At 43.7% G+C, this 26,965-nt stretch overlaps 2 protein-coding genes across 4 annotated transcripts; one reads left to right on the top strand and one right to left on the bottom strand.

Annotated features, from left to right (window-relative positions):
* Positions 1-692: 692 nt before the first annotated feature.
* Positions 693-3,880, bottom strand: LOC311110016 (zinc finger MYM-type protein 1-like). The gene is made up of 3 exons (XM_084188536.1): positions 2,639-3,880; positions 1,921-2,029; positions 693-1,728 (listed from the first exon to the last, which is right to left on the bottom strand). Exons 1-3 carry the CDS (start codon positions 3,844-3,846, stop codon positions 1,201-1,203), a joined length of 1,845 nt encoding a protein of 614 aa, XP_084044662.1. The 5' UTR covers positions 3,847-3,880; the 3' UTR covers positions 693-1,200.
* A 2,009-nt stretch (positions 3,881-5,889) lies between these two features.
* LOC311110022 (uncharacterized protein) lies at positions 5,890-25,059 on the top strand. 3 transcript variants are annotated; one of them, XM_084188546.1, is made up of 7 exons: positions 5,890-6,370; positions 21,719-21,868; positions 22,155-22,277; positions 22,543-22,717; positions 23,052-23,161; positions 23,271-23,337; positions 23,463-25,058. In XM_084188546.1, exons 1-7 carry the CDS (start codon positions 5,969-5,971, stop codon positions 23,528-23,530), a joined length of 1,095 nt encoding a protein of 364 aa, XP_084044672.1. In that variant the 5' UTR covers positions 5,890-5,968; the 3' UTR covers positions 23,531-25,058. The 3 variants fall into 3 exon arrangements, 2 of the variants coding, with proteins under 2 accessions (XP_084044672.1, XP_084044673.1); XM_084188547.1 differs by having other exon boundaries at positions 5,949-6,370; positions 23,466-25,058; XR_014610668.1 differs by having other exon boundaries at positions 5,953-6,370; positions 22,543-22,763; positions 23,463-25,059.
* Positions 25,060-26,965: the final 1,906 nt, after the last annotated feature.

Genomic DNA, 26,965 nt, shown 5'->3' with positions numbered 1-26,965 from the left:
AAGCCCTGTCCGAACCAGCAGGTGATGTCTGCCGTGTCCAAGGTGAAGAAGAAGAGTCTGTCCTTACAGCGGCTCCTCCGATACACTGACCTGGGGTCAGCAGATAGGACCCCTCTGATGGCGGCCGCAGCTTCCTTTGGACCGTGCAGGAACCGAGAGGAACAGGGCTACATTCATAGAGGAAGAACCCAGTGAACATAGATCTACGTTAAAGATTATGGCCAAATGGATGACATAGAAACATTACTTTTTTAAATAACATTGACTTTACTCTGGTAAGAGTTTAGGCATGAGATGCAATGGGATCTATACAAAACACTCTGCAAAAACAATTGGCGCCACAATGGAGCTCTCTGGTGGATGAATGCACAACACAGTCCTTTTAAAAAGCAATAAAGCTCTCAAGTCAACCTCAGCTCGGAGGGAGTTCTATAGGCTTACCTGCACCGATGGGGGCAAGGAACTCCCCCAGCTCTCTCTCTCTGCATGGGGGGTGAAGCCCACATCCAGACTGGTCACAGGAGGAACCCTGATCCAGCTGGGAACTCGGAAAAAAACGAGCTACGACTCGGAATTCCAAGTCGGGAACCAGTGGCGGCTGGTGAAAAATATTCTCGGTGGGGCTGTGCCATACTTTTTTTTTCCTGTAACCATCGCGATATATTTTAACACAAACTGCAGGACAGCAGTGCTCAGTGAAACATTCAGTAATTATTTAATGCCAATATTAAAAAGTTGAGGCATTCTTACACAAAAACATATTACACAAACCCAAGCCTTTCATTTGCATTTAAAGTGAACTTTTCACCATTGGTAGTAAACAGGCAACGCAACAGGCATGCTGTCAGAACAGAGTGGAAAGTGGACAATAACATGAAATTATTATAAAGTTTATAGGAAATCTTACACTGTATAAAAGGATGTATAATATAGAAATGGATATCAAGTGGATGAACTCAAACCTTTGACTGGAAGAATAGCATACAGTATTTTATGATCATACTAAATGTGACTAATTGTTAATGTGCTCCAGAACTGCAACAATTAATTGATACAAAACAACATATATACAGTAATATTAGCAAAGACACTATTAAGACTTTCTAGAGTACCATATATAACTGGATTTTTTATGCTAAGGTCAACTATATACAAAGAAACATGCGGCCAGAGCTGCTCTGTGTGTGTGTGTCTGTCATCTTATTTGTACAGGAATTTTGCCCGTCTGTCCTTCTGAGTGGCAAACCTCTCAATGACCCTTTGATTAAAGTCAGGAATGTCCCTGACAAGTTTCTTCTCCATGGAGAGCATGGCCAGAGCGTTCAGGCGATCCTGTGTCATGCTGTTTCTCAGGAAGGTCTTGATCCTTTTCAGTGTAGAGAAGCACCTTTCTGACTCAGCAGTTGTCATGGGTGTGGTGATGAGGATCTTGAGGAGGCTGGCAGTCTCTGTGAAAGTGCTCTGAAGGTTGTTCTCCATGAAGAACTGGTACAGGGGCACTGCACCACTACAAGCCTTGAACTCACTGTTCTCATAGATGAGGGACAGTTCGGTTTTGAGCTTGGCCTTGTTCAACATGGGGTACGCCTCCACGGTTGTTTCAAGCGCTGTATCGGGGAACTTCACACTGTGTTGTGGGAACAACTCTCCGTGCAATAGTGTTGCGCTGATGAGGTGCTGGGTGAAGGAGAACCTCTCTTTGGCATGACTCAGGATGGTATCACATACCTGTAAAAGATACATCATCAGCTTTAATTTGCAATTAAGCTATTTTGATGCAAGTGATCCTGACTGACACATGCCTATGTCCAACTCAAGTATATGATTACCAAGGTGCTGATTGTTCAGGGTTTTGGCTACATACTACCAGGCCTGAAAAAAGTTCTAGGGGGAAACACTGACAATTACATCACAACTTACCTCTATAGCCAACCTCTGTTGTTCTCCTGGTCCCAGCATCCTCCGTCGCTTGATGGGCTGTTGCTGCTCGTCAGATGCGCTGTCCCCACACAAAGAGGGAATTGAGGCCCTGGGTCCAAAAAATAAAGTTTAATTTGATAACTTGCAATCAGACTTCTTAACTCACTGTAATTCCCCCTCAACACACAACCAGTGACTTTTATATATATATATATATATATATATATATATATATATATATATATATATATATATATAGACAGACAGACAGACAGACAGACAGACAGATAGTGTGTATATACACACAAACTATGTCTAGTAACTGCTTTTAACCTGTGATGTACATAATTAACTGATGTTATTACGTTTTAAAGCCTTTTTCTATTACATTTGTGAGAGGGATGCAACATCATTTTGTTCTGCTGTGCACTTAGCAATAAAGTTAATCTTCAATAACAACTAGGCCTCTTCTAGAAATTGACCTGGTGGACACCTGAATAATTATTACAAACTGTGTAGTACTTTCCTGCATTATTATCAACGTCTGATTGTGTCTTCTCTTTCCTTTTAAAATACTAAAACAAATATAATTGTGACGGCTCTATGATAATCACTCACTTTGATGACCAGACACATTTAGGCTTTTAAACTGTTGTAAGTGAACTATTCATCTTTCTAACAACATCTTTATCAGCCAATAGTAAATATAGTTATTTACCTGATTGTTAGCATGCTGTCTGTGAACCTCTGGACAAGTGCTTTAATGAAGACAGGGTCGATGTTCCTCTTCTGCAGCTGGCTGAAAAGCATGTCCACATTTGGCATGATCTTGTGGAACAGTGCCAGGAAAAAACAGAAAGCCTCGTCTTCGAGCATCCTCACAAAGCCCCCCGCCTCTCTGACAGTCGGGGCATCAAAGTTCCCAGAGTCTCTGATGGTCTGGAAACACGTTAGGAGGTCATCCCTGTACTCGTACACAGTGTTTACAGCGCGACTGTGGAAGTTCCACCGTGTTGTAGAGGCTCTGGGGAGTCTATGCGCAACCACTTCGTCAAGCACGGTGGTTCGCTTGGGAGACCTGGAGAAGAAAGCAGAAAATCCTGCAAGGTCGGAAAAGAAAGTGCCGATCCTGGGGATGCGTGAAGTAGCCTGCTGCATGATGAGGTTCAGCTGATGTGCATAGCAGTGGACGTAGTGCGCATTTTCGTACACATCCACTATTTTACGCTGCACTCCGCCGGTGGCTCCCCTCATCACACTTGCTCCGTCGTAAGCCTGGGCAATAAGTTTGGCCTTTTGTCCATGTGAGAGTATGGTGCTGAGCCTCTCCAGCAGCGCTGTAGCGATGGTGTCGGCGGTTGCGTTCTCGATCAAAATGAACTCGAAAAAACGCTCTTGGACGTTACTTTTAGCATCGATGTAGCGTATCACAAGCACCAACTGGCAGTGGGTGGAAACGTCAGTCGTCTCGTCAGCTTGAATGGCGATAAAATCAGCACTCTTTACTTCCTCCAGGATGTAATCCTTAAGCACTGACAGCATACAGTCCAACAGCTCGTTCTGTATCGTCTTTGACGTGCCCTTAAAAACGGTAGCTGTCTTCAGGTGCTCCTCCAGCACACTGTCGAGGGAGGCAACAAAATCCACTAAGCCCCGGAAAATGCCGGGGTTGTCCGAGGAGTCAGTCTCCTCGTGCCCACGCAAGGCCAACTCAAAAGCCCCACAGAACTTCACACAATCGATAATTTTGGATAGAATGTGCCTGTTTTTATCCACCTCCTCATTGTGTTTCCTCACCGCAATCCTGTGGCCGTCATCCAGCTGCGTAGCAATGTTCACCCTTCCTAATACAGCTAGCTTTACAGAGTTGTCCATGTGTGCCCTGGTGTTCTCATGTTTCTTTACCTTCTCTGACAGGTGCTTCATATCCCTCACTCCGGTACCTGTCCATGCTGAATCTGACCCCGTCGTTTTAAAAAGCAAGCACGGAAAGCAAAATAAAGCATTAGCATCAGTGCACCCAGCTAGCCAAGCCTTCCTGGTGTACCAGCTACGGGAGAAGCCGCGCATATACTGCTTCCCTTTCTCGCTAGCCTGCTGTCTGATTGAGAGGTCAGGTTGATCTGGGCCCAGCTCTTTCACCCGAACTTTCTCTGACAAAGTTCTCCTCTCAAACGGATCTTGCAGGAGAGATTTCACCGAGTTAGGGTTGGGTCTTGGAGGAGTAACGTTTGCGCTCGCCATTGTCGTCTAGTAAAAATGGCGCCACTGGAGCCCGGTCCTTATTTTATCAGGGGCGAGCTTGGGGCGATAAAATAATCGCCCTCCTTGGATTCGAATTAAAATCGCTGATTAGCTACATTTTATGTCATACATTCATATCTTAAATTAGCAATTGGCTTAACTGCTACGTAGACCCGCCTCCTCGGGGCACTTTCTGTATCGCCCAGAGCTGACGAGGCGTTTGACAGGCAGAGGAAAGGTTGCGAATATGATTTTCTATCATATCTTACACATATTACTGTGTGCATTCCATATTTCAAACACACAAATATTGACATACTGATGTTTTTATTATTATTATTATTATTTTTATTTATTTTTTATTTTATTTTTTAAAATAATTTTATTTAAGGGGGCGGCGCCCTAGCGCCCTCTATCGGCCAGCCGCCACTGTCGGGAACTCGGGCCTCTTTCTAGAGCTCCGACCTGAATATCACTGACGTCATGATTCGACCTTCCTTTTTTCCGAGTTTCCGGTTGTCTTGAAAGCACCATAAATCCAGAGAATGCCAGACTTTGATGAAAAAAGTTTCATGACATAATTTGCCCTCAACAAGGACCGCAGCGCCACCTTCCTGTTCAAGTGAGCACAGCACACTGGTGAGTCCAAAGATGTATTGTATGCTGCTGCATAAATGATGTAATATGCCAGGGAGATATGTATACTGTAGCTAAGTAAGTAATACTCATGTATGTTGTGTAATAAGCTGTTAGTAGCCAATGTGCCTCACCATAATAATTTGGTCCCTTTCTCCCTCATAATTTAGCCTACTGTTCTGACTTGGTGGTGGCACATGTAGCCAATAGCCTGTTTTAGAGAAACGTAATCATCGAATATTGTAAGAGCTTTCATTGTCTGCTTATATGCCCCCTTTATTTATCCTACGGTTCTGACTCTGTGTACAGGGAGAATACTGTAAGAACGGCCCAGGTTCTGAATTCTGTAGCTGTACATTTCAAAAGTGCTGAACAAATAGTTATACTGACTACGTCCATATCAGCATGTTTTTTTTAAAGCCAGTAAATGAGGCTGAATGAACTGTTTCGCTACCAGACAAGGCTCCGTTGATAGCCAGGTGTAGGTGTGGTAAGGATTCATTTACTCCATGGTGCTGAAAAAAAGCTCTCCTGTTGGGACAGTTTTATGTAGGCCCTAACAGTTTGTGGGCACCGTTTGTCACCTTTATAGTGCAATTAATGTGTTGTGTTGTGTCTGCTGGCATGCATAAAAAAAAAACAAATATGTTGAGTTTGCCCCACCAAGAATTACATGCTAAAATCGCCACTGCTTATTTGACAACTTGGAACAGCGCATCATGCCATTCAGGCTTGCACATTTTCCGTCTGCGCAATCTCGAACAGTTTAAAGTTACTCAAATAGAGGCAAATAAACAAGCGGAATCAGGAAATTAATGCCCACTCTTCATTGCTATTCAATATAGATCCCGCCTTCATTTCGCTTTGATCAACCTTTTTTGCCTCTGTGTGTGAATCTGGACCAGCGAATGCTACTTTGTTTGTATATTGGATGCCGGTACGCAAATGCTACTTTGTTTGTATATTGGATGCCGGTACGCAATTCCCCAAACATTAGAAGTACCGGTACTGCGTTCCAGACAGCTCCGGCCCAAGTCAAACACTGGTTACACCACCCCCTTCACGAAAATGGATCGCTCCTACAGACAGTGAGTCACGTGGCCGTGGCCTGCTATATAAAGCAAACAGACAGGCAGGCAACCAGTTATACTATTTGATTGAACGAAGAATGGGTAAAACGAGTGACCTAAGTGACTTTGAGCGTGGTATGATCGTCGGTGCCAGGCGCGCCGGATCAAGTATCTCAGAAACGGCCGCCCTGCTGAGCTTTTCACGCACGACAGTGTCTAGGGTTTACCGAGAATGGTGCGACAACCAAAAAACATCCAGTCAGCGGCAGTCCTGTGGGCGAAAACAGCTAGTTGATGAGAGAGGTAGAATGAGAATGGAAAGAATCGTGCAAGCTAACAGGCGGGCCACAAACAGACAAATAACGGCGCAGTACAACAGTGGTGTGCAGAACTGCATCTCGGAACGCACAACTCGTCGATCCTTGTCACGGATGGGCTATTGCAGCAGACGACCACACCCGGCAAATGAGGAGTGGAAAAACATCGCCTGTGTAGATACGGTAAGGAGTTAATAGAATGTAGACTGTTCTATTGTCTTTGACCAGATTGGCGCACATTCAACAAATCTGATCTAACAAAGTGGATATTTGTCAAATCCGTCATGATTTATGTATTGTAACAGGTCCACAATGTGGTTACTTAAGTCAGATTTTAATATATTTGGCTGTTTTCGCGGCATACCATTTAGAAGTTGCCCCTTTTCAGGTTTAGATGAAGTGACTGCCAAATGCTAACGTTAACTCCCATTCCTATAAACTGGTTAGCATAGCTAGCATACAGAAATCGGTAGTAGTCAGTCGTTTAAACTGTAATGCATGTGTTGGGGTTGACATCCATACAAGCATTATAATCCAATTTTTACCTCAACATACAGTATAGTGTGAAATACACAAACAATATCCTAAATATAGGCTGATTTTGCTGGTGGGCAATGAGGAGATTCGGGATCTTCTTTCACTTCCCTTTCCCCCACGCGTTTCCATGGCAATGCCATTATTTGTTTTGGTTTGATTGATTTAACGCCAAGGTAGTGGGTTCGATCCCCGGGACCACCCATACACAAAAATGTATGCACGCATGACTGTAAGTCGCTTTGGATAAAAGCGTCTGCTAAATGGCATATTATTATTATTATTATTACCTCTTTACCGCATTATCTTGCAGTAATCTCTAGCAGAGACCTTTGCTGTCAGTAGAGGTGTATAAAGTACTTAAACAAGTACATCACCCGAGTGGCGCAGTGGTCTAAGGCACTGCATCGCAGTGCTAGCTGTGCCACTAGAGATCCTGGTTCGAATCCAGGCTCTGTCGTAGCCGGCCGCGACCGGGAGACCCATGGGGCGGCGCACAATTGGCCCAGCGTCGTCCAGGGTAGGGGAGGGAATGGCCGGCAGGGGATGTAGCTCAGTTGGTAGAGCATGGCGTTTGCAACGCCAGGGTTGTGGGTTCGATAAAATAATGTATGCGCTAACTGTAAGTCGCTCTGGATAAGAGCGTCTGCTAAATGACTAAAATGTAATGTAAATGTTAAACTTCATTAAAAGTAAAGTTACCTTAATAGAAAATGACTCAAGTGAAAGTCACCCAGTAAAATACTACTTGAGTAAAAGTGGTGGGTAAAAGTACTCAATTGTAATACTTAGCTAAGTAAAAGTAAATACAATACATAAATTCCTTATTTTAAGCAAACCAGACGGCACGATTTAGTAAAAAAATAATTACATTTACGGACAGACAGGGGCACACCAACACTCAGACATCCTTTACAAACGCACTATTAGTGTTTAGTGAGTCTGCCAGATCAGAGGCAGTAGGGATGACAACGTGTTATTTGATAGGTGTGTGAATTGGGCCATATATTTCTGTCCTGCCTGAGCATTCGAAATGTAACAGGTACTTTTGGGTGTCAGGGAAAATGTATGTGTGTAAAAAGTACATATTTTCTTTAGGAATGTAGTGAAGTAAAAGCTGTCCAAAATATAAGTAGTAACGTACAGATAGCCCCAAAAAAGTAGTACTTTAAAGTATTTTTACTTATACCACTGGCTGTCAGCTAGCTACTAGCTACCTTGATCCAAAACGGGATATATATATATATATATATATATTACCGTTCAAAAGTTTTGGGTCACTTAGAAATGTCCTTGTTTTCGAAAGAAAAGCAAATTTTTTGTCCATTAAAATAGTATCAAATTAATCAGAAATACAGTGTAGACATTGTTAATGTTGTAAATAGCTATTGTAGCTGGAAACAGCAGATTTCTTAAATGGAATATCTACATAGGCGTACAGAGGCCCATTATCAGCAACCATCAGTCCTGTGTTCCAATGGCACATTGTGTTTGCTAATCCAAGTTTATCATTTTAAAAGACTGTGGTCCTCTGTAGCTCAGCTGGTAGAGCACGGCGCTTGTAACGCCAAGGTAGTGGGTTCGATCCCCGGGACCACCCATACGTAAAAATGTATGCACGCATGACTGTAAGTCGCTTTGGATAAAAGCGTCTGCTAAATGGCATATTATTTATTATTTAAGACTAATTGATCATTAGAAAACCCTTTTGCAATTACGTTAGCACAGCTGAAAACTGTACCGCTGATTAAAGAAGCAATAAAACTGGCCTTCTTGAGACTAGTTGAGTATCTGGAGCATCGGCAATTGTGGGTTCGATTACAGAATCAAAATGGCCAGAAACAAATAACTTTCTTCTGAAACTTGTCAGTCTATTCTTGTCCTGTGAAATGAAGGCTATTCCATGCGAGAAATTGCCAAGAAACTGAAGATCTCGTACAACGCTGTGTACTACTCCCTTCACAGAACAGTGCAAACTGTCTCTAACCAGAATATAAAGAGGAGTGGGAGGCCCCGGTGCACAACTGAGCAAGAGGACAAATACATTAGTGTCTAGTTTGAGAAACAGACGCCTCACAGGTCCTCAACTGGCAGCTTCATTAAATAGTACCCGCAAAACACAAGTTTCAACGTCAACAGTGAAGAGGCGACTCCGGGATGCTGACCTTCTAGGCAGAGTTGCAAAGAAAAAGCCATATTTCAGACTGGCCAATAAAAATAAAATATTAAGATGGGCAAAAGAACACAGACACTGGACAGAGGAAGATTGGAAAAAAAGTGTTATGGACAGACAAATCGAAGTTTGAGGTGTTCGGATCACAAAGAATAACATTTGTGAGACGCAGACCAAATGAAAAGATGCTGGAGGAGTGCTTGATGCCATCTGTCAAGCATGGTGGAGGCAATGTGATGGTCTGGGGGTGCTTTGGTGGTGGTAAAGTGGGAGATTTGTACAGGGTAAAAGCTATGCAATAACTATTTAAGGAAGAAGCAGTCAGCTGGTATTCTGTCTATAATGGAGTGGCCAGGACAGTCACCGGATCTCAACCCTATTGAGCTGTTGTGGGAGCAGCTTGACCGTATGGTACGTAAGAAGTGCCCATCAAGCCAATCCAATTTGTGGGAGGTGCTTCAGAAAGCATGGGGTGAAATCTCTTCAGATTACCTCAACAAATTGACAACTAGAATGCCAAATGTCTGCAAGGCTGTAATTGCTGCAAATGGAGGACTCTTAGACGAAAGCAAAGTTTAAAGGACACAATTATTATTTCTATTAAAAATAATTATTTCTAACCTTGTCAATGACTATATTTCCTATGCATTTTGCTATATTTCCTATTCAAACTCATTTCATGTATGTTTTCATGGAAAACAAGGACATTTCTAAGTGACTCAACTTTTGAACGGGTATATGTATGTACAGTGGGGAAAGAAAGTATTTAGTCAGCCACCAATTGTGCAAGTTCTCCCACTTAAAAAGATGAGAGAGGCCTGTAATTTTCATCACAGGTACACGTCAACTATGACAGACAAAATGAGGGAAAAAAATCCAGAAAATCACATTGTAGGATTTTTAATGAATTTATTTGCAAATTATGGTGGAAAATAAGTATTTGGTCAATAACAAAAGTTTCTCAATACTTTGTTATATACCCTTTGTTGGCAATGACACAGGTCAAACGTTTTCTGTAAGTCTTCACAAGGTTTTCACACACTGTTGCTGGTATTTTGGCCCATTCCTCCATGCAGATCTCCTCTAGAGCAGTGATGTTTTGGAGCTGTCGCTGGGCAAAGACTTTCAACTCCCTCCAAAGATTTTCTATGGGGTTGAGATCTGGAGACTGGCTAGGCCACTCCAGGACCTTGAAATGCTTCTTACGAAGCCACTCCTTCGTTGCCTGGGCGGTGTGTTTGGGATCATTGTCATGCTGAAAGACCCAGACACGTTTCATCTTCAATGCCCTTGCTGATGGAAGGAGGTTTTCACTAAAAATCTCACGATACATGGCCCCATTCATTCTTTCCTTTACACGGATCAGTCGTCCTGGTCCCTTTGCAGAATAACAGCCCCAAAGCATGATGTTTCCACCCCCATGCTTCACAGTAGGTATGGTGTTCTTTGGATGCAACTCAGCATTCTTTGTCCTCCAAACACGACGAGTTGAGTTTTTACCAAAAAGTTCTATTTTGGTTTCATCTGACCATATGACATTCTCCCAATCCTCTTCTGGATCATCCAAATGCACTCTAGCAAACTTCAGACGGGCCTCGACATGTACTGGCTTAAGCAGGGGGACACGTCTAGCACTGCAGGATTTGAGTCCCTGGCGGCGTAGTGTGTTACTGATGGTAGGCTTTGTTACTTTGGTCCCAGCTCTCTGCAGGTCATTCACTAGGTCCCCCCGTGTGGTTCTGGGATTTTTGCTCACCGTTCTTGTGATCCTCTGTAGCTCAATTGGTAGAGCATGGCGCTTGTAACGCCAGGGTAGTGGGTTCGATCCCCGGGACCACCCATACGCAAAAATGTATGCACACATGACTGTAAGTCGCTTTGGATAAAAGCGTCTGCTAAATGGCTTATTATTATTATTATTATTATTATTATCATTTTGACCCCACGGGGTGAGATATTGCGTGGAGCCCCAGATCGAGGGCGATTATCAGTGGTCTTGTATGTCTTCCATTTCCTAATAATTGCTCCCACAGTTGATTTCTTCAAACCAAGCTGCTTACCTATTGCAGATTCAGTCTTCCCAGCCTGGTGCAGGTCTACAATTTTGTTTCTGGTGTCCTTTGACAGCTCTTTGGTCTTGGCCATAGTGGAGTTTGGAGTGTGACTGTTTGAGGTTGTGGACAGGTGTCTTTTATACTGATAACAAGTTCAAACAGGTGCCATTAATACAGGTAACAAGTGGAGGACAGAGGAGCCTCTTAAAGAAGAAGTTACAGGTCTGTGAGAGCCAGAAATCTTGCTTGTTTGTAGGTGACCAAATACTTATTTTCCACCATAATTTGCAAATAAATTCATTAAAAATCCTACAATGTGATTTTCTGGATTTTTTTTCCTCATTTTGTCTGTCATAGTTGACGTGTACATATGATGAAAATTACAGGCCTCTCTCATCTTTTTAAGTGGGAGAACTTGCACAATTGGTGGCTGACTAAATACTTTTTTTCCCCACTGTATGTATGTATGTATGTATGTATGTACAGTGAGGGGAAAAAAAGTATTTGATCCCCTGCTGATTTTGTACGTTTGCCCACTGACAAAGAAATTATCAGTCTATAATTTTAATGGTAGGTTTATTTGAAGAGTGAGAGACAGAATAACAAAAAAAATCCAGAAAAACCCATGTCAAAAATGTTATAAATTGATTTGCATTTTAATGAGGGAAATAAGTATTTGACCCCCTCTCAATCAGAAACATTTCTGGCTCCCAGGTGTCTTTTATACAGGTAACGAGCTGAGATTAGGAGCACACTCTTAAAGGGAGTGCTCCTAATCTCAGCTTGTTACCTGTATAAAAGACACCTGTCAACAGAAGCAATCAATCAATCAGATTCCAAACTCTCCACCATGGCCAAGACCAAAGAGCTCTCCAAGGATGTCAGGGACAAGATTGTAGACCTACACAAGGCTGGAATGGGCTACAAGACCATCGCCAAGCAGCTTGGTGAGAAGGTGACAACAGTTGGTGTGATTATTCGCAAATGGAAGAAACACAAAAGAACTGTCAATCTCCCTCGGCCTGGGGCTCCATGCAATATCTTACCTCGTGGAGTTGCAATGATCATGAGAACGGTGAGGAATCAGCCCAGAACTACACGGGAAGATCTTGTCAATGATCTCAAGGCAGCTGGGACCATAGTCACCAAGAAAACAATTGGTAACACACTACGCTGTGAAGGACTGAAATCCTGCAGCGCCCGCAAGGTCCCCCTGCTCAAGAAAGCACATATACAGGGCCGTCTGAAGTTTGCCAATGAACATCTGAATGATTCAGAGGAGAACTGGGTGAAAGTGTTGTGGTCAGATGAGACCAAAATCGAGCTCTTTGGCATCAACTCAACTTGCCGTGTTTGGAGGAGGAGGAATGCTGCCTATGACCCCAAGAACACCATCCCCACCGTCAAACATGGAGGTGGAAACATGGGGCGGCAGGTAGCTTAGTGGGTAAGAGCGTTGTGCCAGTAACCGAAAGGTCGCTGGTTCTAATCCCCGAGCCGACTAGGTGAAAGATCTGTCGATGTGCCCTTGAGCAAGGCACTTAACCCTAATTGCTCCTGTAAGTCGCTCTGGATAAGAGCGTCTGCTAAATGACTTAAATGTAAAATGAAACATTATGCTTTGGGGGTGTTTTTCTGCTAAGGGGACAGGACAACTTCACCGCATCAAAGGGACGATGGACGGGGCCATGTACCGTCAAATCTTGGGTGAGAACCTCCTTCCCTCAGCCAGGGCATTGAAAATGGGTCGTGGATGGTATTCCAGCATGACAATGACCCAAAACACACGGCCAAGTCAACAAAGGAGTGGCTCAAGAAGAAGCACATTAAGGTCCTGGAGTGGCCTAGCTGGAGTGGCCTAGCCAGTCTCCAGACCTTAATCCCTTAGAAAATATGTGGAGGGAACTGAAGGTTCGAGTTGCCAAACGTCAGCATCGAAACCTTAATGACGTGGAGAAAATCTGCAAAGAGGAGTGGGACAAAATCCCTCCTGAGATGTGTGCAAACCTGGTAGCCAACTACAAGAAACGTCTGACCTCTGTGATTGCCAACAAGGGTTTTGCCACCAAGTACTAAGTCATGTTTTGCAGAGGGGTCAAATACTTATTTCCCTCATTTAAAATGCAAATCAATTTATAACATTTTTGACATGCGTTTTTCTTGATTTATTTGTTGTTATTCTGTCTCTCACTGTTCAAATAAACCTACCATTAAAATTATAGACTGATCATTTCTTTGTCAGTGGGCAAACGTACAAAATCAGCAGGGGATCAAATACTTTTTTCCCTCACTGTACACTACACCCCCTTGTGCCTTATTGCTTAAATATCCACAGGGAAGCCACAGATAGAACAATGAAACAGATATTTCACCGGATGTATAAATGTGAAGCATCCGCCTGGCGTTTCCACTCACTACCAAATATGGTAGTGAGAGGAAGCCCAGTGGCCGGCAGTTGGAGAAGATATAACTAAATGGATTTTGGCCGACATTCTGCAAATTTTCTCATCGATGAAACATTTGATCTCAACACAGTTTTCTGTCCCAAAACTAAAATCTGTTACGAACAGAGTGTGTACAAAGTTTTGTAGACTTTACCCTTTGCCAAAGTTTTTTTTTTAATGCATTGTTTAGGAGTGCAAATTGAGTTATTGCACACACGCACTTCGCATAGTAGGCATTCCCTAACGGAAATATGCCCACTATGACTAATTTGTTTCCATTTGAAACGACCGGCTGTGGTCTATCTTGGTTTAGTTATAACTAATCTTTGGGAAGCGTTATCAACCCGACCTTCAGTATGCTTGTCTGTATATCGTTTGTATTTCCGGTTTTTATTTTCAATACTGACGCACCTGACAAACACAGACCGAACTGCAAACACTTCCAGCTGATTGCTAGGAAACGTGATTTTGGTTTTCAACGTTCGGTTTTATTCAAATATTGTTTACATATTGTGCATCACGTGAAATGCAGGAGATTTAAAATACTCACCGGAATTACAAACCGACAGACCAATATACCTACCGGCGCCCAAAACAGTTGTGCTGATAATACTTTCCTGTGGACATTTTATCTCCACAACAAGTAAAGTATGTTTAAGTAAAATTTTATTCAACATTCTGGCATGTAGTGACTATTGCATCTTTTTTACAGCAACTTATTTCAGACTGATAGCCATGGAGTAACCATGGTAACAGTGATGTTTAGACATTGTTGTTTACGAGACGCAGATATAATGTATCAAACTGTCCTATCGGTCATTCGCTCGACAGCTAGGCAATCCATTTCCCCCAATAAATTTGATGATAATATATTTTCAGTTTATTTTCGCAATCCTTCGCGTTGCTGTAGGGTAAGCCGCCGTAGGCAGACCTGGCTCTCAAGAGAAGACAGGCTATGTGCACACTGCCCACAAAATGAGGTGGAAACTGAGCTGCACTTCTTAACCTCCTGCCAAATGTTTGACCATATTATGCTAAGCTACAGGACTGTTTCGCTAGCACAGACTGGAATATGTTCCGGGATTCTTCCGATGGCATTGAGGAGTACACCACATCAGTCACTGGCTTCATCAATAAGTGCATCGATGACGTCATCCCCACAGTGACCGTACGTACATACCCCAACCAGAAGGCAACATCCGCTCTGAGCTAAAGGGTAGAGCTGCCGCTTTCAAGGAGCGGGACTCTAACCCGGACGCTTATTAGAAATCCCGCTATACCCTCCTACGAAACATCAAACAGGCAAAGAGTCAATACATGACTAAGATTGAATCGTACTACACCGACGCTCGTCGGATGTGGCAGGGCTTGCAAACTATTACAGACTACAAAGGGAAGCACAATACAAGTGTGTTATTAAGCCACATGAAAGTTCTCATTTCTGCCAAAAAACTCATTTTGATAAAAAATGTTTACGTTCAAATGCTGGTCCTGTGAAGCAGTGACGTGCGACATATGCCTAGTTTCCTGAAATCAGTCACATTTTGCTATGGCTTATGCCTTGTTCTTATGCTATCTGAGTGACTCAAACATTATAACAAAATCAATGGAGTCCACATGCTATGCCATTTTTTTAATTGTAGAGTCTCCCTCACTGTCTAGTTTTTATTTGATATACAGTGCATTCGGAAAGTATTCAGACATTTACCCCTTGACTTTTTCCACATTTTGCTATGTTACAGCCTTATTCTAAAATGTATTAAATGAATTGTATTCCTCATCAATCTACACACAATAATACCCTATAATGACAAAGCGAAAACAGGTTTTTAGAAATGTTTGCAAATGTATTAAAAATAAAACGTTTTCAGACCCTTTGCTATGAGACTCAAAATTGAGCTCCGATGCATCCTGTTTCCATTGATCATCCTTGAGATGTTTCTACAACTTGATTGGAGTCCACCTGTGGTAAATTCAATTGATTGGACATGATTTGGAAAGGCACACACCTGTCTATATAAGGTCCCACAGTTGACAGTGCATGTCAGAGCAAAAACCAAGCCATGAGGTCAAAATAATTGTCCGTAGAGCTCAGAGACAGGATTGTGTCGCGGCACAGATCTGGGGAAGGGTACCAGTGACATGAGCCTACCAGACGAGCTAAATCACTTCTATGCTCGCTTTTGAGGCAAGCAACACTGAAGCATGCATGAGAGCATCAGCTGTTCCGGATGACTGTGGTCACTGTCTCCGTAGCCGATGTGAGTAAGACTTTTAAGCAGGTCAACATTCACAAGGCCGCAGGGCCAGATGGATTACCAGGACGTGTACTCCGAGCATACGCTGAGTGTCTTCACTAACATTTTCAACATGTCCCTGACTGAGTCTGTAATACCAACATGTTTCAACAGACATTTACATTACATTTACGTCATTTAGCAGACGCTCTTATCCAGAGCGACTTACAAATTGGTGCGTTCACCTTATAGCCAGTGGGATAACCACTTTACTTTTTTTTTTGGGTGGGGTAAGGGGGGGTAGAAGGATTACTTTATCCTATCCCAGGTATTCCTTAAAGAGGTGGGGTTTCAAGTGTCTCCGGAAGGTGGTGAGTGACTCCGCTGTCCTGGCGTCATGAGGGAGCTTGTTCCACCATTGGGGTGCCAGAGCAGCGAACAGTTTTGACTGGGCGGAGCAGGAACTGTGCTTCCGCAGAGGTAGGGGGGCCAGCAGGCCAGAGGTGGATGAACGCAATGCCCTCGTTTGGGTGTAGGGACTGATCAGAGCCTGAAGGTACGGAGGTGCCGTTCCCCTCACCGCTCCGTAGGCAAGCACCATGGTCTTGTAGCAGATGCAAGCTTCAACTGGAAGCCAGTGGAGTGTGCGGAGGAGCAGGGTGACATGAGAGAACTTGGGAAGGTTGAACACCAGATGGGCTGCGGCATTCTGGATGAGTTGTAGGGGTTTAATGGCACAGGCAGGGAGTCCAGCCAACAGCGAGTTGCAGTAATCCAGACGGGAGATGACAAGTGCCTGGATTAGGACCTGTGCCGCTTCCTGTGTAAGGCAGGGTCGTACTCTCCGAATGTTGTAGAGCATGAACCTACAGGATCGGGTCACCGCCTTGATGTTAGCGGAGAACGACAGGGTGTTGTCCAGGGTCACGCCAAGGCTCTTCGCACTCTGGGAGGAGGACACAACGGAGTTGTCAACCGTGATGGCGAGATCATGGAACGGGCAGTCCTTCCCGGGGAGGAGGAGCAGCTCCGTCTTACCGAGGTTCAGCTTGAGGTGGTGATCCGTCATCCACACTGATATGTCTGCCTGACATGCAGAGATGCGATTCGCCACCTGGTTATCAGAAGGGGGAAAGGAGAAGATTAGTTGTGTGTCTGCGTAGCAATGATAGGAGAGGCCATGTGAGGATATGACAGAGCCAAGTGACTTGGTGTATAGCGAGAATAGGAGAGGGCCTAGAACTGAGCCCTGGGGGACACCAGTGGTGAGAGCACGTGGTGCGCAGACAGATTCTCGCCACGCCACTTGGTAGGAGCGACCGGTCAGGTAGGACGCAATCCACGAGTGAGCCGCGCCGGAGATGCCCAGCTCGGTGAGGGTGGAGAGGAGGATCTGATGGTTCATAGTATCAAAGGCAGCAGACAGGTCTAGAAGGACAAGAGCAGAGGAGAGAGAGTTAGCTTTAGCAGTGCGGAGAGCCTCCGTGACACAGAGAAGAGCAGTCGCAGTTGAATGACCAGTCTTGAAACCTGACTGGTTTGGATCAAGAAGGTCATTCTGAGAGAGATAGCAAGAGAGTTGGCAAAAGACGGCACGCTCAAGAGTTTTGGAGAGAAAAGAAAGAAGGGATACTGGTCTGTAGTTGTTGACATCAGAGGGATCGAGTGTTGGTTTTTTGAGAAGGGGTGCAACTCTCGCTCTCTTGAAGACGGAAGGGACATAGCCAGCGGTCAAGGATGAGTTGATGAGCGAGGTGAGGTAAGGGAGAAGGTCACCGGAGATGGTCTGGAGAAGAGAGGAGGGGATAGGGTCAAGCGGGCAGGTTGTTGGGCGGCCGGCCGGCCATCACAAGTCGCAAGATTTTATCTGGAGCGAGAGGGGAGAAAGAAGTCAAAGCATAGGGTAGGGCAGTGTGAGCAGGACCAGCAGTGTCATTTGACTTAACAAACGAGGATCGGATGTCGTCAACCTTCTTTTCAAAATGGTTGACGAAGTCATCCACAGAGAGGGGGGAGGGGGAGGAGAATTCAGCAGGGAAGAGAAGGTGGCAAAGAGCTTCCTAGGGTTAGAGGCAGATGCTTGGAATTTAGAGTGGTAGAAAGTGGCTTTAGCAGCAGAAACAGATGAAGAAAATGTAGAGAGGAGGGAGTGAAAAGATGCCAGGTCCGCAGGGAGTCTAGTTTTCCTCCATTTCCGCTCGGCTGCCCAGAGCCCTGTTCTGTGAGCTCGCAATGAGTCATCAAGCCACGGAGCAGGAGGGGAGGACCGAGCCGGCCGGGAGGATAGGGGACATAGAGTCAAAGGATGCAGAAAGGGAGGAGAGGAGGGTTGAGGAGGCAGAATCAGGAGATTGGAGGGAGAAGGATTGAGCAGAGGGAAGAGATGATAGGATGGAAGAGGAGAGAGTAGCGGGAGAGAGAGAGAAGGTTGTGACGGCGCATTACCATCTGAGTAGGGGCAGAGTGAGTAGTGTTGGAGGAGAGCGAGAGAGAAAAGGATACAAAGTAGTGGTCGGAGACATGGAGGGGAGTTGCAGTGAGATTAGTAGAAGAACAGCATCTAGTAAAGATGAGGTCAAGCGTATTGCCTGCCTTGTGAGTAGGGGGGGGGTGGTGAGAGGGTGAGGTCAAAAGAGGAGAGGAGTGGAAAGAAGGAGGCAGAGAGAAATGAGTCAAAGGTAGACGTAGGGAGGTTGAAGTCACCCAGAACTGTGAGGGGTGAGCCGTCCTCAGGAAAGGAACTTATCAAGGCTTCAAGCTCATTGATGAACTCTCCAAGGGAACCTGGAGGGCGATAAATGACAAGGATGTTAAGCTTGAATGGGCTAGTGACTGTGACAGCATGGAATTCAAATGAGGAGATAGACAGATGGGTCAGGGGAAAAAGAGAGAATGTCCACTTGGGAGAGATGAGGATTCCTGTGCCACCACCCCGCTGACCAGATGCTCTCGGGGTATGCGAGAACACATGGTCAGACGAGGAGAGAGCAGTAGGAGTAGCAGTGTTTTCAGTGGTAATCCATGTTTCCGTCAGCGCCAAGAAGTCGAGGGACTGGAGGGTAGCATAGGCTGAGATGAACTCTGCCTTGTTGGCAGCAGAACGGCAGTTCCAGAGGCTGCCTGAGGCAGACCACCACAGTCCCTGTGCCCAAGAACACTAAAGTCTGTAGCCATGAAGTGCTTTGAAAGGCTGGTCATGGCTCACATCAACACCATTATCCCAGAAACCCTAGACCCACTCCAATTTGCATACCGCCCCAACAGATCCGCAGATGATGCAATCTCTATTGCACTCCACACTGCCCTTTCCCACCTGGACAAGAGGAACATCTACGTGAGAATGCTATTCATTGACTACAGCTCAGCGTTCAACACCATAGTGCCGACAAAGCTCATCACTAAGCTAAGGACCCTGGGACTAAACACCTCCCTCTGCAACTGGATCCTGGACTTCCTGACGGGCCGCCCCCAGGTAGTGAGGGTAGGTAACAACACATCTGCCAACACGGGGGCCGCTCAGGCGTGCATGGTCAGTCCCCTCCTGTACTCCCTGTTCACCCATGAACGCATGGCCAGGCACGACTCCAACACCATCATTAAGTTTGCCGACGACACAACAGTGGTAGGCCTGATCACCGACAACGATGAGACAGCCTAAAGGGAGGAGTTCAGAGACCTGGCCATGTGGTGCCAGGATAACAACTTCTCCCTCAACGTGATCAAGACAAAGGAGATGATTGTGGAATACAGGAAAAAAAAAGAGGACTGAGCACGCCATCATTCTCATCGACGGGGCTGTAGTGGAACAGGTTGAGAGCTTCAAGTTCCTTGGTGTCCACATCACCAACAAACTATCATGGTCCAAACACACCAAGATAGTCGTAAAGAGGGCACGACAAAGCCTATTCCCCCTCAGGAGACTGAAAATATTTGGCATGGGTCCTCAGATCCTCAATGTTCTACAGCTGCTCCATCGAGAGCATCCTGACTGGTTGCATCACTGCCTGGTATGGCAACTGCTCGGCCTCCGACCGCAAGGCACTACATTTTTACATTTACATTTTAGTCATTTAGCAGACGCTCTTATCCAGAGCGACTTACAGTTAGTGAGTGCATACATTTTCATACTGGCCCCCCGTGGGAAACGAACCCACAACCCTGGCGTTGCAAGCGCCATGCTCTACCAACTGAGCTACAGGGGACCATCTCTGGTTAGTATTGCAGGAATACATCTGTTATAATTACTCTCTGTGGTAAACAGAAGTAGGCGGTTAGTGCTGAGCATTTAACGATATTTCTGTTATTTTTTTGTTTTTTAAACAACTAATTGACCAATGTCAGTTCAATTATTTGAATTTCATTTCGTGAGGGTAGTGTGTACGGCCCAGTACATCACTGGGGCCAAGCTTCCTGCCATCCAGGACCTCTATACCAGGCGGTGTCAGAGGAAGGCCCTAAAAATGGTCAAAGACTCCAGCCACCCTAGTCATAAACTGTTCTCTCTGCTACCGCACAGCAAGCGGTACCAGAGCGCCAAGTCTAGATCCAAAAGGCTTTTTAACAGCTTCTACCCCCCAAGCCATAAGACTCCTGAACAGCTCATCATAGCTACCCGGACTATCCACCCCCTCTTTTATGCTGCTGCTACTCTCTGTTTATTATCTATGCATAGTCACTTTAACTCTACCCACATGTACATATTACCTCGACTAACCTGTGCCCCCGCACATTGACTCTGTACCGGTACCCCCTGTATATAGCCTCCCTACTGTTATTTTATTTTACTGCTGCTCTTTTAATTATTTGTTAAAACAATTTTTACTTAACACTTTTTTTTTCTTAAAACTGCATTGTTGGTTAAGGGCTTGTAAGTAAGCATTTCACCTGTTGTATTTGGCGCATGTGGCAAATACAATTTGATTTGATTAGAGACACATATTTCCCTCAGATTAAACAGACCCACAAAGAATTTGAAAACAATTCTAATTTTGATAAACTCTCATATCTATTGGGTGAAATACCACCGTGTGCCATCACAGCAGCAATATTTATGACCTGTTGCCACAAGAAAAGGGCAACCAGTGAAGAACAAACACCATTGTAAATACAACCCATATTTATGTTTATTTATTTTCCCTTTTGTACTTTAACTATTTGCACATCGTTACAACACTGTATATAGCCATAATGACATTTGAAATGTCTCTTCCTTTGGTGTAATGTTTGCTGTACATTTTTTATTCTTTATTTCACTTTTGTTTTATCTATTTCACTTGCTTTGGCAATGTAAACATGTTTCCCATGCCAATAAAGCCAATTGAATTGAATTGATTGCTAACGAAAAGCATTGCATTTTTCATTAGTGACTGCATCAGCGGGCCAAGTGAAGGTAGAACTGTATTCTGCAGTTCTTCCTCGTGGCAGCTGTTTAAAAAAAACAACCGCGGTACCTGGACAAAAACATTATGCAACCAAATACTTTTATAGCCTTATCAATCATGATCTTTGATGTTCAAGGTTAACTTTCTTCAAACTTTGTATTGAGCATTTGATTGAGCAACGACTGTCCCTGAATATTAAACGTGAACTCTGCCATTTTAATGAATTGTATGTAACATTTTGTAGCTACGAACTGAGCGTTGCAAGTATTCATACTAAAGTCAGGAAACCTGTCAATGGAATAACAACCACTCCTATCATTGAGGTCCATATTTTGTATATTAACCTTTTTTCATCATGAAGTTTAGATTCAAGCTTAGTTTTTTTTTTTTTTGAATCCATAAAGTATTGATGCAGCAAGTTATAGTTGCCGAAATGTGACCATTCTAAACAGGATGTCTCGGAGAGTGGGATATGCAAAAAACACATTTCCAATTCACACATGTATTAATACACACTTCTACATGTGTGAAAAAGGACAAATATAAGCACCCACCAAATTACTTATGCATAGAATACAATTTGTATACCATGTGTGCATTATCAATTTTGAGTGTTTGTAATGCAGCTGTAAACAATGCACGCATACATTAAAACAAAACGGTAATCTTTGAATTACATGAATAATTAAAAAAAAAAAATCCTTATAGGTACGAGAACTTGTCCTGGACAACTGCAGCTCAAATGAAGGAAAAATCGAAGGCCTCACAGCAGAATTCGTCAATCTGGAATTCCTCAGTTTGATAAACGTTGGTTTAATCTCAGTCTCCAACCTTCCCAAACTTGGGAAACTCAAAAAGGTAAAGTTTTGCTTTATATTTTTTTTGACACAAGCTTACACTTACATTTACAGTAATAAAATGTAGACATTTGTGTTGTTGGGGGGTAGAAAAAGCCATTGACTACGTCCCTAATGGCACTCATATAGTGCACTACCTTTGAGAGCCCTGGTCTAAAGTAGTGCACTATGTAATGTAAGGAATAGGGTTCTATTTGGGACATAATCATTGTTTTCTGAAAGACCGTTACTTGCTTGGGAGTTTTTTTCGACAGAAGTGACTGATATATCTTCACAATATGTTGCAGTTGGAACTCAGTGACAACAGAATCTCTGGTGGCCTTGACGTGCTAGCAGAGAAACTCCCCAACCTCACACATCTAAATCTAAGTGGGAACAAACTGAAGGACATCAGCACATTGGAACCTTTGGTAGGTACACCAAACTCCCGGTAGAGCACAATACTGTACAACACCATCTCATTGTCTCAAGCTATGCCTCAAATGACACTATTCCCCATATAGAGTTTTGACCGTAGACCTATTTGGCAGTGTGATGTTTGTTTGTTTCCCTATGTGGCTCTGGTCAAAAGTATTATAATAGCCTACGAGGAAAAGGTGTTCTATAAGCTCTTGAGAGATTTATTCAGGCAGTGTTATTGACCCCTAATTAACCTACACCCATTTGGTCCCACAGAAAAAGCTGGACAGCCTGAAGTCTCTGGACCTGTTCAACTGTGAGGTGACCAACCTGAACGACTACAGGGAGAGTGTGTTCAAGCTGCTCCCTCAGCTCACCTACCTGGATGGGTACGACGTGGAGGACCGGGAGGCGTCTGACGTGGATGGGGTGGACGATGACGACGATGAGGGTGGGCAGCCATTTAGTTTTCGTGTTGAGGAAATGGAAGTGCAGATGTGAGTTGAGAATGGGGGTCTTCTGTAGTTCAGTTGGTAGAGCATGGTGCTTGCAATACCAGGATAGTTGGTTTGATTCCCGGGACCACCCATACGTAAAATGTATGCTCGCATTACTAAGTCGCTTCGGATAAAAGTGTCTGCTAAATGGCATATTATATATTACAATCCATATTAGTACGTCGTGGGTGTTTTGTCATGCAAGGCAATTCTATTGTGTATTTGTAGGGTTTGTCGGCATGTATCTGTGTGATGACTGACAATGGAGGTGGTGTATTTGTTTTTTAGAAGAGGATGAGGAGGGAGAGGAGGAAGACTTTGATGAAGAGGACGATGATGGTGATGAAGAGGAGGGAGTAGAAGGAGAGGAGGATGATGAGGTCATCGGAGATAAGGAGGTAAAGCCCTTTTTTGGTTTGTTTGTGACTCAATAGTTTAAAAGATCAACAGGGGGGATATGGTTTGAGAGCTCTGTGGATTCTGACCTGCTCTGTCCCTTCTCTCCAGGAGGAAGACCTTGGCATTGACGGTGAAGTTGAAGATGAGGAGGATAATGAGGACGACGATGAAGAGGGTATGTCATTCTCATACTTTTTGTCACAAGCTCATGTCCAAACCTCATGTTAAAATGTTTCACTTTTGGATACTTTACTAAGTACAGGATCATATAGTATAATAACACTTTCCCATTTCTCCCAGAAGTCGAGGCTGTCCAAGGAGAGAAGAGAAAGCGAGAACCTGATGACAACGATTATGATGGCGATTAAGAGCAAAAGACGAGAGCCAATCAAGTTGCCAGCCCCTTCCCGCTCCAGTAGTAGTTATATAGGATGAGCCTTGACTAGAATACAGTATATACATATGAAGTGGGTAAAACAGTATGTAAACATTATTAGAGTGACCAGTGTTCATAGGGCAGCAGTCTCTAAGGTGCAGGGTTGAGTAACCGGCTAGTAACAGTGACTAAGTTCAGGGCAGGGTACTGGACGGAGTCCGGCTAGTGGTGACTATTTAACAGTCTGATGGCCTGGAGATAGAAGCTGTTTTTCAGTCTCTTGGTCCCAGCTTTGATGCACTTGTACTGTCTCCGCCTTCTAGATGGTAGCTGGTTGAACAGGCTGTGGCTCGGGTCCTTGATGATCTTCTTGGCTTTCCTGTGACACCGGTGCTGTAGATGTCCTGGAGGGCAGGCAGTGTGCCCCTGGTGATGCGTTTGGCAGACTGCACCACCCTCTGGAGAGCCCTGCGGTTGCGGACAGCGCAATTGCCGTACCAGGCAGTGATGCAGTCCGACAGGATGCTCTAAATGGTGCATCTGTAGAAGTTCGCGAGGGACTTAGGGGCCAAACCAAATTTCTTCAGCCTTTCATTTCTACTCCCAAACTGATGAAAATAGAATGATGGTGACACCATTTAAAATATAATTTTCCCCTCCAAAAATGAGCCTAACATATTGCTCATGCTGGTGTGTTATTTAGCAATAAGCATTATCACCGCCCCATGCCCCCCCACCTCCCTCAATTGAATGAACTGCCATTATTATTACACAGAAATATGGTATAAGAATACCTTTTACTCATAAAAACAGTACATACAAACACCAGTACCTGGTTTCCCTTCCATATTGAAATAAAGGAGAAATAAATCAGCTTACTGCTGTGCAAATTCTATCAATAAAGAAATGGGGTGGGCCAATTTCTTTAGATTTTCTCAATTGAAATAAAATATAAAGGTGGTTCTGGAAGTATTCTTAGGGTGATTGTTAGGTTGCATAAACATGAGTGCTTTCCCCCCCCCCCCCCCAATTATGAACTGAATGTGTTTTTTAAACATAAATGAGGATAGGTTGCTGCTGCTGGTCAGTCTGAGACCGGCAGGCTGCTCATGACTGAGGAAAGGGAAGGGGTCTCCAATCTTTTCTGGCATGAGAGCTACTTAAAAAAAAATACAAATTAAATAAAAAACTTAACGAGCTACAAAAACATTTATAGGTTTCAAATAGGCCCATTCTTCTCCTCTCCCCTGTGACTCTTCCCCGGGTCCTTAGTGTACAAGAGAAAGTAGTGCAGTATGTTTTCTGTCAATATACCTGGTAAAGTAATGGTTAATAAACAACTCTAAGGGGGGCCCTATAAATTCTGTGATATATTTTACCTAGTTTCGACTTAAATTTACTTAAATCTATGAAAAGACCAGAAAATGTTTGTTTAGCAATGATCAACAACCAGGGGTGTGAATACTTATGTAAATTTAATGTTTTTGCATTTCATTTTCAATAAATTTGCAAACATTTCTAAAAACATGTTTTCACTTTGTCATTATGGGGTATTGTGTGTAGATGGGTGAGGGGAAAAATGGATTTAATCCATTTAGAATTCAGGCTGTAACACAACAAAGTGGAATAAGTCAAGGTGTATTAATACTTTCAGAAGGTACTGTAAATAGTGTGATTGTCAGTGTGTAGCGGTAGGACGGAGTCAGGCGCAGGACACGAGCTAGTAGACAACGTACTTTACTCGTAAATATAAATGAACATAATCTCCACGCAGGGAGGACAATCCCGCTCACCAGTCGATAACACCAAACATAGAACAAACACGCACACAACACAGTGGGAGCCAGAGGGTTAAATAGGAAACAAATTATAGACATAATGGGAACCAGGTGTGTACAATAAAGACAAAACAAGTAGAACACAGAAACATAGATCGGTAGCAGCTAGTACTCCGGTGACGACGAACACCGAAGCCTGCCCGAGCAAGGAGGAGGAGCAGCCTCGGCTAAATCCGTGACAGTGATATTACTCTCTTTTTCTACTATCTCAATGTATACCAATGTTTAAAATATTTAAATTTGTTGTATTGCAACCGGTGTGAAAGACAATGACATATCATTTTTGGGGAATTATTAATATGCGTTACATAGTGTGTTAGGCATCTGTGGTAAATGTATGTAATAGATCATCTTATTATTGCAGGGTCCCCTGAGTTTCCTCAGGTAGTACTCATTTTAAATGTTTGTCATTTAGCAGACGCTCTTATCCAGAGCGACTTACAGGAGGAATTAGGGTTAAATTCCTTGCTCAAGGGCACAGACACATTTTTCACCTAGTCAGCTCAGGGATTAGAACAAGCGACCTTTCGGTTACTGGCACAACGCTCTTAACCACTAAGCTACCTGCCACCCTTGATTGATGAACAACCTGACAAGGAATCATCTAACAAGTCAAAATCATGATATGTCAGACGTGAGTCGCATTTAAATATATTGAATGATCTCTTTTTCTCTCTGTCAGGCTATGAAAAAGAAAAATGACATTGACTCCTGAGATGTTGAACTGTTGCCACCCTGGTTATTAGCTGACCCTGCTGATCATCTGTGAAAGTTGGAACATCTTGAATAACGATAAGGCCTCAATGGCCACATGTACTATTAAATCTGCACCCAGCACAGCCAGAAGAGGACTAGCCACCCCTCAGAGCCTGGTTCCTCTCTAGGTTTAATCCTAGGTTTAGGTTTCCTAGATGCTGTGCGTCTGCATATGCATTGATTGGTCTTAGGTTTTAGACTGGAGATCTGTAAAACACTTTGTGAAAACTGCTGATGCAAAAAGGGGTTTTAAATACATTTGTTTGATTTACTTAATTATTTTTATTATAAAAATCTTATTATTATTATTATTATTATTATTATGCTACAGGTGAGACTTACACAGAAATTGTCAACGTCTTGTCGAGCACTCAAACCCAGGCCTTATGGATAAACCCCCAGAACAAATACATGAGCTTGGAGGAGCTGAAAGTGAGTGGTATTGAAAATAAATTATGTTCTATGGTCTCTCAGCCCCAGCCAATCATGTAGCTCCAATGTACAAGAATGGGGTTACAGGGCAGTGATGAAAACACTTTATATGAGCTTTACACAGCATTGCGAATTCAAACATAATGATATATATATATATATTTTTTTGTTGATACAATTACCCATTCAATACTGTTACAAAAACATGCACTAAAAACGACTTCTCATTGTGTACATTTCAAGGGCACCAGGTAGCTTAGTGGGTAAGAGTGTTGCGCCAGTAACTGAAAGGTCGCTGGTTCTAATCCCTGAGCCGACTAGGTGAAAAATCTGTTGATGTGCCCTTAAGCAAGGCACTTAACCCTAATTCCTCCTGTAAATCGCTCTGGATAAGAGCGTCT

This window comes from Coregonus lavaretus (assembly GCF_964263955.1).
Source record: "Coregonus lavaretus genome assembly, contig: SUPER_35_unloc_1, whole genome shotgun sequence".
In the NCBI taxonomy this organism is placed as follows: domain Eukaryota; kingdom Metazoa; phylum Chordata; class Actinopteri; order Salmoniformes; family Salmonidae; genus Coregonus; species Coregonus lavaretus.
The sequence above is the reverse complement of the archived record's forward strand: the minus strand, read 5'-3'. Positions and strand labels throughout refer to the sequence as shown.

Bases quoted from the DNA above. Each gene is read 5' to 3' on its own strand.
- LOC311110022 (XM_084188546.1), top strand. From the start codon at position 5,969: ATGGGTAAAACGAGTGACCTAAGTGACTTTGAGCGTGGTATGATCGTC. The intron at 21,869-22,154 runs GTAAAGTTTTGC...AATATGTTGCAG, and splicing joins AACTTGGGAAACTCAAAAAG to TTGGAACTCAGTGACAACAG. The intron at 22,718-23,051 runs GTGGGCAGCCAT...TTTGTTTTTTAG, and splicing joins GGACGATGACGACGATGAGG to AAGAGGATGAGGAGGGAGAG.
- LOC311110016 (XM_084188536.1), bottom strand. From the start codon at position 3,846: ATGAAGCACCTGTCAGAGAAGGTAAAGAAACATGAGAACACCAGGGCA. The intron at 2,030-2,638 runs GTAAATAACTAT...TTTTGGACCCAG, and splicing joins GACAGCATGCTAACAATCAG to GGCCTCAATTCCCTCTTTGT. The intron at 1,729-1,920 runs GTAAGTTGTGAT...TATCTTTTACAG, and splicing joins AACAGAGGTTGGCTATAGAG to GTATGTGATACCATCCTGAG.